The sequence below is a fragment of the Trichomycterus rosablanca genome, chromosome 18, assembly GCF_030014385.1.
Source record: "Trichomycterus rosablanca isolate fTriRos1 chromosome 18, fTriRos1.hap1, whole genome shotgun sequence".
In the NCBI taxonomy this organism is placed as follows: domain Eukaryota; kingdom Metazoa; phylum Chordata; class Actinopteri; order Siluriformes; family Trichomycteridae; genus Trichomycterus; species Trichomycterus rosablanca.
Genome location: NC_086005.1, coordinates 15,582,387 through 15,594,530, shown reverse-complemented (window position 1 = coordinate 15,594,530; position 12,144 = coordinate 15,582,387). Strand labels below are relative to the sequence as shown.

The window sequence follows — 12,144 nt, the reverse complement described above, 5'->3', positions numbered from 1 at the left end:
GAGGAGTTGACCATAACAGTAAAATACATTTCTTAGCAAGAGATACTAAAATGAAAAATAAATGTCTTGTTTTACAGTCAAGCACAGAGTCTGTATCATAGTTCAACAGAAAAAGAGCAGGAGAAAAGGTCAATTGGACCTTCAATATTTTCTCAAGTTCACGATGCACCCCCTTCCAAAAGGAATGAGAATCTTGTCACATGACCAAAAACCGTGTAAATATGTCCCCTTTATCTGTTTACATTTGAAGCAGAGAGCAGAATAGTCAGGAGAGATCTTTTGGAGGCAAATTGGAGTGAGGTACATCTTATTAATAAATTTATAGTTAATTTCATGGGTTGATAGTGAGCATAGTTTAGGATATAAGTCCCGCCATACGGTTTTCCAAGTATTGTCGTTTATATCTATTTCGAGGTCCCTTTCCCACAAACTTTAAGTTAGGTAGTGAAGAGATACTGGCATTAGACAATAAGTTATATACACGAGAGACCTTTTAGATTGCAATGATTGTGTAGAAGTTCCTCTATCTCAGTCAGTTCTATTCTAAATTCATCCCTCCCCTGTAAAAGTTTGATAAAATGGCGAATTTGCAAATACCTAACAAATTCAAGTTTAGAAAACCCAAATTCTTCCTGAATCTGTGAGAAAGACTTCAGAACATCACCTGAAAACAATTGTGATATTTGCAAAATGCCTGTAGAACTCCACCTGGAAAGTCCTGTATTTGTGACTGTCAGGTTTTAATTCAAATACAGTGGTACCTTGTAACTCGGCGTTCCTTTAAACTCGAAATCTTTGAAACTCAACTCAATTCTTCGAGAAATTTGTACACTTAAACTCGACGTGTGTGCGACTGCCGCTTTGTTCAGCACTTGGTTTGAGCGGTGCCATCATGAAAGTGTAAATATGAGACGAATCTGCATTTGTGTGGAATAACCACCAAATTAACTCTGAAAGCTCCACATGTATCTGTGTTTAGCTGGATTTTCCTTTTGTTTCACTTTTAAACTTGTGTTAAGGCTCAGGGTTCTGAGAAATTGTGAGAATCAGCTTTTTCGAGAGTCTAAAATGCTAATCGTTAAAAAAAGCTTAATGTGTCTGTATGTTTTAAAAGAACGACATAGGAGCACGAAAACTCTCTTAATTATTACTGCTCATAATTTCTCTCCACTAATGAAATTCCTCGCTTGTTGTTTTAGTACAATAAGTCGCATTAAGCTTTGTGTACTGCCACACTCCATAGGAAATAATGGCATAGCCAGAGCAAAAGCGAATTTGCCTCTTCTCATGTGAATGTGTCCTTACTGAACTCGCTAAGGAATACAGTATTCCAAGATCAAGCATCTCCACGAATAAGAAGCATAAGGAAACAATAAACAAGTAAAGTTAAAGAGCAGGCTTTAATGTATTTAACAGTTTTTCAATTGTATTTTTAGTGTTTTTATATTATATTTGTTATTTTCAGTGTATAAGTCAAAAACAACCCCATTATTTTACATTAGCCTAAAATATATGCAGTTCCACAGGAGCATGGAATGCATTAACAGGTTTCCCATACATCCTTTTGGAGAAAATACCTTGAAACTCAATGCCTTTTAAACTCGACGCCACTCCAGGGACCAACTGACATTGCGTTTCAAGATACCACTGTATATGCCTGTACTTAGTGGAATCCATAATGAACTTTCTATAACATCCCCACAATACAGATCTACCAGTCTTCTTCATAAGGGTGGTGAAGTACATTTCTGCATTGCTATTTGACCTCAACTGTAGGGCAGTTTTATTTAACCTACTTTAAACATCTGTGACCAAATGTTACAATTAACACCCAACATCAAGCAAATCCACATGAGTCACTGTTTACCACAGTAAAAAAGCAACACTGTCGTATTGGTGCAAAAAAACAGCACTGTATAAAACAACTGCATTCCTAATCAAGCCACAGTAACATTAATTCTGAGTAAAGGAGGACTGATGGTGGCACACTCACTGAGCAGATGGACTCCAGTGCTCTCGCTAGCTGAAATAACATTGCCACTAAGCCATTCATCTCAATGGCAAGCTCACATCATTAATATAATAAATGTGCTCCTGCTGGAGGTTTGTTTTATATCAGGCTTATTTCTGCAGACTGGATATTCAGTGTGTTCTACAGTAATACTGTATTGTACATAAATATTGCATCGTTTGGTAAAAAAGGTCACGGGAAACATAACACCGTGTGTTTTAATAAGGGTTTAAGGTCCCAGTATTCCAACATCTATTTTCTCTACTGTTTTGGAAAATACTCCACACAACTATCACTAAGCACTATAAACGTAATAGAAAAGAAGACATACAGTTGTTATTAATAAGTTGTTATTATGATTAAATTGGTAACTAAAGGTAACTAGAAGACCATTCAAACTGGTATTATACTGGTATCTAAAAAACAAATTACACCGACCAGGCATAACATTAGTGAATAACACTGATTATCCCTTCATCACGGCACCTGTTAGTGGGTGTGATATATTAGGAAGAAAGTGTCCTCAAAGTTGATGTGTTAGAAGCAGGAAAAATGAACAAGTGTAAGGATTTTAGCGAGTTTGACAAGGGCCAAATTGTGATGGCTAGAAAACTGGGTCAGAGCATCTCCAAAACTGCAGCTCTTGTGGGGTGTTCCCAGTCTGCAGTGGTCAATATCTTTCAAAAGTGGTCCAAGGAAGGAACAGTGGTAAACCGGCGACAGGGTCATGGGCGACCAAGGCTCATTGATGCATGTGGGGAACTGGGAGACTGGCCCGTGTGGTCCGATCCAACAGACAAGCTACTGTAGCTCAAACTGCTAAAGAAGTTAATGCTGGTTCTGATAGAAAGGTGTCAGAATACACAGTGCATCACAGTTTGTTGTGTATGGGCCTGCATAGCCGCAGATCAGTCAGGGTGCCCATGCTGCCCCTGTCCACCGCCGAAAGCGCCAACAATGAGCACGTGAGCATCGGGAATGGACCACGGAGCAATGGAAGAAGGTGGCCTGGTCTGATGAATCACGTTTTCTTTTACATCACGTGGATGGCCGGGTGCATGTGCGTCGCTTACCTGGAGAACACATGGCACCAGGATGCACTATGGGAAGAAGGCAAGCCGTCAGAGGCACTGTGATGCTTTGGGCAATGGCACAACAACCAGTTTGAGGTGTTGACTTGGCCTCCAAATTCCCCAGATCTCAAGCCAATCGAGCATCTGTGGGATGTGCTGGACAAACAAGTCCGATCCATGGAGGCCCCACCTCGCAACTTACAGGAGTTAAAGGATCTGCTGCTGACATCTTGGTGCCAGATACTACAGCACACCTTCAGGGGTCAGAGCAATTTTGGCAGCAAAAGGGGGACCAACACAATATTAAAAAGGGCTTCATTTTTACTGGGATGCAGCAGATGGGGTGGGGTTAGGGTAAGGCCAGGGCCATGCACCAGGGTCCAAAGGACTTGGGTTCAAACCCTGTGTCCACTGAATTTAAATCGTTTGACATGTTTCTCAGTTCATTTCTTCTCACAGAAGGTCTACAAATTCAACTGGTCAAAACGTTGATCTAACAATCAGTCCTGGCAAGAACAGAGCTGTCTACTCTAAAATCTTACCTCGATTGTAAGTGACTCAGTCAGACTTGGGCAGTGAGGAGCACAACTGCTGACAATCATGTTTAAATCTCAGCCGTACCATTCACCATCTGCAGTTCTAGAATGGGTCTGTTCTTGGGAGCAATGATAGTATTCGTCTCTCCCACTTCCAGCATAAAGTATCGTATATGATGTAATCAAGAGTTCCTCTGGGTAACACTTCACTTCAGACGGGCCCTATTAGAGATAGCAGGAGCTCCTATGATTCCACTAAAATAGTCTTCAGTAGCAGAACTGTTTCTGGTTCAGCAGGTCTAATGAGCACCAGTTTGTAAGACATTGCACAGTCAACTTAGTTGAGGAATTACAGTAATAAACATAGCGTGGGGGAGAGACCATGTGGCTATATTTAACAATTTGCACAGTTCTTTAAAGATTTGGATTTGTTTTTTTATTTTCCTGAGACCAGTGGGTGTGCAGCAAGTAATACACCGATCAGGCATAAAATTATTACCACCTTCCTAATATTGTGTTGGTCCCCCTTTGGCTGCCCCATACGCAATTCGGACACTTTTCTATCAGAACCAGCATTAACTTCTTCAGCAGTTTGAGTTACAGTAGCTCGTCTGTTGGATCGGACCAGTAGACTTGTTACAATGTGACAGAAACCCGGTTGGTCCTAGTGTGTAATGTCATGATTACTTCATTTTCGTTTTTGCTTTAAATGTAGACTATTTGGCCAAAAGTATGTGGACACTAGGGCTGGACGATATGGCTAAAATTTATATCACGATATAACTCCTAATTTCGGTCAATACGATATAATTCCGATATCGATATGAATAATACAAATGTCAGAAAAACTGCCAAGAACACCAACATTGGAAGGCTGTACCTGCAAACCTCTGAAAATTTTTTTTGCAAAGTCTATAAAATCTCACCCTTTAAAACTACATAATGTTTTAGAAATAATAATAATGATAATAATAATAATAATAATAATAATAATAATAATAATGGTACAAATAAATTAGCTTTCACCTTTTATTTGTATTCAGCATTTGTATACAAACAAAAACACGACATCATTCTCAAATAAACATAAGCTTTGACAATATATAATATATTAACATATGTCTTAACCAGAGGTGGAAAGAGTACTAAAATATTGTACTCAAGTAAAAGTACTATTACTTACTACTATTAAGTTCGCTACATGGCAAATGTAGTCTAAAAATCGACTCAAGTAAAAAGTAACTCATTTAAAATGTACTCAGAGTAAACGTTACTTAGTACTTAGTTACTTAGTACTTTTTTAACAGCGGGGGGGGGGGGGGGGATTTCCTGTGTAATGCAAACATGACAAGTGGATATTAATCTCACAATAGTTGTTTTTCATTAAAATATAATAGAAAAAACATGTTAATACAACATTTAAAACATTTAGGGATGTGTAATGTGTCATTTTAGTCCCATAAAACTTTTTAAAACTGTATAACCGCTTCTGGGAGTCGTTATATATACGGCTCTTTAAAAGGAACCGAGCCAAAAGATTCGACTCCCCATATCAGAATTCACTGCAGTAGGTTCCCAGACGCGATTTTTTTAGCGTTTTATTTACTCAGTAATGGATGTGATTTAAAATGTAGCGAATTACAATTCCTAATAAAAAACATACTTAAGTAAAAGTAAAATTACAGGCTAATTACAAGTACACAAGAAAGCTACTCAATTACAGTAACGCGAGTAAATGTAATTCGTTACTTTCTCCCTCTGGTCTTAACCAGCTTTAATCCACAACATGGACTGCTTTTTATTTGTATGTAAACATTTTCAAACAAAAGTGCTCAACCAGGATAAAAATATAAAAAGTGCTTAAGAGTTGCTGCAGAATTTGCTACAGCAGGTGTTGTGCTTAATGAATACAGAAAAAAGAGTCTAGTCTTTCCTCTCCTATCAACTATTTCTACTCCTTCTTTTTTAACTGTGGATGCTCGTTCACTCACAGCTGTTGAACTCATTTAGCCGCTAATATCCACCGTGTTGTAGGTAGTGTAATCAGAGCGGTAACTGAGCACTGGCTTCATGCCTGTGGCGTACTTCCATCACGCACTGACGTAATATATATCCATCGAATTTGTTTCAAAATCATATCACCGTTATTGAAACATCGCGATATATATCGATATTGAATTATTGTCCAGCACTAGTGGACACCTGACTTTGATCTTGTTAGAGCTCTTTAACATAATAAGGCTTAGTAGAGGGCATTACAGCCTCTAATTTCTGGGAAGGCTTTCAACAAGAAAGAACGTGTGTCCATTCACTAAAAAAATTGAGTTCAGGCACTAGTGTTAAACAAGAACTCAGAACTCTAAATGAATCCCCAACCAGTTTAATATGGTTGAGATCAGGGCTCTGTCCAGGCCCCTGGAGTTCCTGTACACCACACAATCTGTGCAAAGGGGCCCAGTTATACTGGAAAAGAAAACGACCCACTCCAAACAGTAGACAAGTGTGTAAATCAGTTTCTATAATTGATTTTATGCCCTGTGATGGACTGGCAACCTGTCCAGGGTCCAATTTCCTCCTCTTTGCCCAATGAATTGTACCCACCGCGACCCTAAATAAAGTAATGGTATAAGAGACAATAAATGAATAATTGATTTTATATAACTGTATGCAGTAGGGGTCGGCACGGTGGCTCGGTGGGTAGCACTGTTGCCTCACAGCAAGAAGGTCCTGGGTTCGATCCCCAGGTGGGGCGGTCCGGGTCCTTTCTGTGCGGAGTTTGCATGTTCTCCCAGTGTCTGCGTGGGTTTCCTCTGGGAGCTCCTGTTTCCTCCCACAGTCCAAAAACATGCAGTCAGGTTAATTGGAGACACTGAATTGCCCTATAGGTGAATGTGTGTGTGTGTGTCTGAGACCAGTGGGCGCCCCGTCCAGTGTCACTGTGTGCCTTGCACCCATTGAAAAGCTTGGAAAGGCTCCAGAACCACCCCCCACAAGTGACCCTAATTGGGATAAAAGTAGTTAAAAAAGTGAGTAAGTGTATGAGTAGGTGTGGCTGAACAACCTGAACTCAATAATCCAACAACTTCACTTTAACATTTTAATTATTACTGAAAATTACAGCACAGTTTAATATAAGCACTTACTCCAACTACACACTACTGTGCCAATAAATCTGATAGAAACTGATCTGTTTAGCTGAACTTCATCACTTGCAGTTTTCAGTATGCTGTCCTAGTTTCTGTAGTGGAACACAACCAAACATCAAAAACCCAGTGGGAGTTATATACAGTGATAAATCATTATTATGTATTTTAACTGTAGTGAAGGTAAGCAACTTCAAACTATTTAAGTAGTCTTGCATTTGTTTGTTTTTTTCTTTCAGTGCATATATGCAAATATTCACCTCAAAATAGCACAAAAATGTGTATTTAAAAGCAGTTGAACACCAACATTTTTTTTAAATGCATTTTTTGTTGCAAAGGTGTTGGAAATTAGAGACATTAGCTTAGAGACAAACATTAAATCATTACAGTAAAAAAAATAACTGGCAGTAATTTCACCAGCACTGTGGTTTAATGGTGACCCAATAATCGTTTTTTGATGGAATTAATGTCAGGAGATCTTTACCTACTTTTTTGGCCTGGTTATTTAGGCTTCCGTTTGGGATAACTATCTTGTTTTTTTGTTTTTTGTTTTGCATTTTTCCCAATTTTCTTTCCAATCTAGTCGTATCCAATTACCCTATTGCATTATGCTCAGTCTTGGGCTGCTTACTGGAAGGCTTTGAGTTGGTGGTCGAAAGGAGGTCTTTAAACAAACTAATTTCCATACTGGACAATCCATCACACCCCCTCCATGACCTCCTAGTCAGACAGCGGAGCACCTTCAGTGACAAACTCATTTAGCTCCACTGTAAGAAGGAACGATACAGAAAATCGTTTGTACCAACAGCGATCTGACTGTATAACTCATCCCCACTGTGCCGGGACATCATCGCTCACGTCTGTCTGTCTGTCTGTCTATCTATCTATCTATCTATCTATCTATCTATCTATCTATCTATCTATCTATCTATCTATCTATCTATCTATCTATCTATCTATCTTTCTCTCTGCTGATGTTGATTTCCACTTCTGATTGATGACAGCTGAGACTGACACACGGCCCGTCGACACGTGTACAGCAGCTGACTGCATCTTTTTTACCTGCACGAGGCGAGTTCATATGTGGATCAGCTTTGTGTACGAAGAGCCACACCCTGATCAACGCATTATTCCTCTACTCTATGCAGGCACCATCAATAACCAGCAGAGGCCGTAATTGCAACAGTTATGAGGTCCCTATCTGGCTTCCCACCCTGTATGAACAACAGCCAAACGTTGTTCATGTAGCCGCCCAGCCCAGCCAGATGGCAAAGCTGAGTTCAAAATGTCAGCTCTGGTGTGCTAGCTTGTTTTACTGCTGCGCCACCTGAGCGGCGAGATAACTATCTTGTTAAAACATTCCGATTTCACTTTTTCACCCATTGAGGTTAAATTCTCATCTTGTATGTCCTGGCTGTTCCATTCATGTTCTCTTTATTAACATGTTATGCCCAGTTCCATTTGCACAATACCATAATGCTCCCAACTTCCAATTACTGTGGATGTGTTGTTCTTGGCATTATTCTCCAAACATAACAAGCTGTATCATCATTTATGTAATCTGACCACTTGTTCAGCTTTGTCTAAATTCTTGTGTGCTTCATCTTTAACAAAATAGAGTTTAAATCAGTCATTTGACAGAACAGGGTGATAGATATCATTATCAGACTGGTACTAGAGTGTACACATTATGTGTTTCAATGGTAGATGTCATTAACAAACTGGTTCTAGAGTTTGTACACTGCAGTATAAGTTTAGATGAGTATTTGCGGTGAACAAGGTGGTAGATCTGAATATCAGATTGGTACTAGAGTATAGTAATTGTACAGAACGGTGGTAGATCTCATTATCAGGCGGGTAATAGAGTTAATTTACTACAGTATGAGTTAATAAGTAAAGGTGCAGAACAGGGTGGTAGATCTGAATATCAGATTGATACTAGAGTTAAATAATTGTACAGAACAGGGTGGTAGATGTGACTATCATATTAGTCCTAGAGTTTATACACTGCAGTACGAGTTTAATGAGTAGCTGTGCTAAACGGGATGGTAGATGCCTTTTACAAATTGGTACTAGTATGAGTTTAGATAAGTATTTATGCTAAAAAGGTGGTAGATCTGAATAACAGGCCGGTACTAGAGTACTATACACCACAGTATGAGTTTAAATAAGTAATTGTGCAGAACAGGGTGGTAGATCAGAGTAACAGACTGGTACTAGAGTTTATACACTACAGTATGAGTTTAGATAAGTATTTGTGCTGAACAGGGTGGTAGGTCTGATTACCGGACTAGTTCTAGAGTTTAAAACACTACAGTATGAGTTTAATGAGTGTTTGTGTAGAACAGGGTGGCAGATCTGATAAACAGACGGGTACTAGAGTTAATATACTAAAGTATGAGTTTAATTTAGTTTTTTTTTAGAGCAGGATGGTGGCTCAGAGTATCCGACCGTTACTAAAGTGTAGTAACTGTGCAGAACAGGGTGGAGATGTCATTATCAGACTAGTCCTGGAGTTTATACACTACAGTACGAGTTTAATGAGTAATTGTGCAGAACAGGGTGGTAGATCAGAGTATCAGACTGGTACTGGAGTTTAGTAATTGTGCAGAACAGGGCAGTAGATATAATTATCAGACTGGTACTGGAGTTTATACACTACAGTATGAGTTTAGATACGTATTTGAGCTGAATAGGGTGGTAGATCTGATTATCAGACTGATACTAAAGTTTAAAACACTACAGTATGAGTTTAACGAGTATTCATGTAGAACAGAGGGGTAGATCTGAGTATCAGACTGGTACTAGAGTTTAGTAATTGTGCATAACAGGGTGGTAGATGTCATTATCAGACGTGAAGTACAGTTTAAAACACTACAGTATGAGTTTAATGAGTAACTGTGCAGAACAGGATGGTGACTTAGAGTATCAGACTGGTACTAGAGTTTATAAACTACAGTATGAGTTTAAATTAGGATTGGTGCAGAACAGGGTGGTAGATCAGAGTATCAGACTGGTACTAGAGTTTAGGGTGGTAGATGTCATGATCAGACTAGTCCTAGAATTTATACACTACAGTACGAGTTTAATGAGTAATTGTGCAGAACAGGGTGGTAGATCAGAGTATCAGACTGGTACTAGAGTTTATCTGTTGATGCATGCTCAATAATCCAGGTACACAAATCCACAAAGTTGAATCAGTTCATCTGGACACAAGTTTGTTGTAGAGATACGTTTCGTCACTCAATCCGAATGACTTCTTCAGTCTGAGCTGGTGTTGAATACCCCAACCTTATATGCAGTTGATTTGCATAACGACCGATCACCACCCATTGCATAACAATGGAACTGGTGATCAGGTCCATATGAAATTCACAATGACAATTAATTACAATGGTCATGTATGTCTTTCACACATGATTGGGGTAAAGCTCCAATTACGGCGTTTTATGATGGTGAGAGATGTACTCTCAGGCCCCCTCCCCGGTTCAGAGATGGTCGTTCCCTCTTCACGTAAATGGCCTCTTTGACTCCACGTCTGGCCAGGACTCTGCGGTTTACACCCACCTGCAAGCCAGCAGCCACTCATTTAATGATGAAGATGTGCAGATCCTTGACAAGGAGGAACGCTGGTTTGAACGTTTGAACTACAGTACGAGTTTAATGAGTAATTGCACAGAACAGGGTGGTAGATCAGAGTATCAGACTGGTACTAGAATTTATAAACTACAGTACGAGTTTAATGAGTAATGGTGCAGAACAGGGTGGTAGATCAGAGTATCAGACTGGTACTAGAATTTATAAACTACAGTACGAGTTTAATGAGTAATTGCACAGAACAGGGTGGTAGATCAGAGTATCATACTGGTACTAGAATTTATAAACTACAGTACGAGTTTAATGAGTAATGGTGCAGAACAGGGTGGTAGATCAGAGTATCAGACTGGTACTAGAATTTATAAACTACAGTACGAGTTTAATGAGTAATGGTGCAGAACAGGGTGGTAGATCAGAGTATCAGACTGGTACTAGAATTTATAAACTATAGTACGAGTTTAATGAGTAATGGTGCAGAACAGGGTGGTAGATCAGAGTATCAGACTGGTACTAGAATTTATAAACTACAGTACGAGTTTAATGAGTAATGGTGCAGAACAGGGTGGTAGATCAGAGTATCAGACTGGTACTAGAGTTTAGTAATTGTACAGAACAGGGTGGTAAATAAAATTATCAGATTAGTCCTAGAGTTTATACACTACAGTGTGAGTTTAAATTAGTATTTTTTCAGGTGACTCAGAGTATCAGACTGGTACTAGAGTTTAGGGTGGTAGATGTCATTATCAGACTAGTCCTAGAAATTATTCACTACAGTACGAGTTTAATGAGTAATTGCGCAGAACAGGGTGGTAAATCAGAGTATCAGACTGGTACTATAATTTATAAACTACAGTACGAGTTTAATGAGTAATTGTGCAGAACAGGGTGGTAGATCAGAGTATCAGACTGGTACTAGAATTTATAAACTTCAGTACGAGTTTAATGAGTAATTGCGCAGAACAGGGTGGTAGATCAGAGTATCAGACTGGTACTAGAATTTATAAACTACAGTACGACTTTAATGAGTAATTGTGCAGAACAGGGTGGTAGATCAGAGAATCAGACTGGTACTAGAATGTATAAACTACAGTATGAGTTTAATGAGTAATTGCGCAGAACAGGGTGGTAGATCAGAGTATCAGACTGGTACTAGAATGTATAAACTACAGTACGAGTTTAATGAGTAATTGTGCAGAACAGGGTGGTAGATCAGAGTATCAGACTGGTACTAGAATTTATAAACTACAGTACGAGTTTAATGAGTAATTGCGCAGAACAGGGTGGTAGATCAGAGTATCAGACTGGTACTACAATTTATAAACTACAGTACGAGTTTAATGAGTAATTGCGCAGAACAGGGTGGTAGATCAGAGTATCAGACTGGTACTAGAATTTATAAACTACAGTACGAGTTTAATGAGTAATTGCGCAGAACAGGGTGGTAGATCAGAGTATCAGACTGGTACTAAAATTTATAAACTACAGTACGAGTTTAATGAGTAATTGCGCAGAACAGGGTGGTAGATCAGAGTATCAGACTGGTACTAGAATTTATAAACTACAGTACGAGTTTAATGAGTAATTGCACAGAACAGGGTGGTAGATCAGAGTATCAGACTGGTACTAGAATTTATAAACTACAGTACGAGTTTAATGAGTAATTGCACAGAACAGGGTGGTAGATCAGAGTATCAGACTGGTCCTGGAGTTTATACACATGAGTATGAGTTTAGATAAATAATGAAAACTTACGTGAAGGTGCAGAACAGGGTGGTAGATGTCAT

General features: G+C 39.0%; 1 protein-coding gene across 1 annotated transcript in view; it reads right to left on the bottom strand.

Annotated features, from left to right (window-relative positions):
* zdhhc8a (zinc finger DHHC-type palmitoyltransferase 8a) overlaps positions 1-12,144 on the bottom strand; it is a 37,755-nt gene extending 25,611 nt beyond the window's left edge. The window contains exon 1 of the mRNA XM_063014751.1: positions 12,113-12,144. Coding sequence (XP_062870821.1) covers positions 12,113-12,144 — 32 coding nt within the window. The remainder of the gene's footprint in view (positions 1-12,112) is intronic.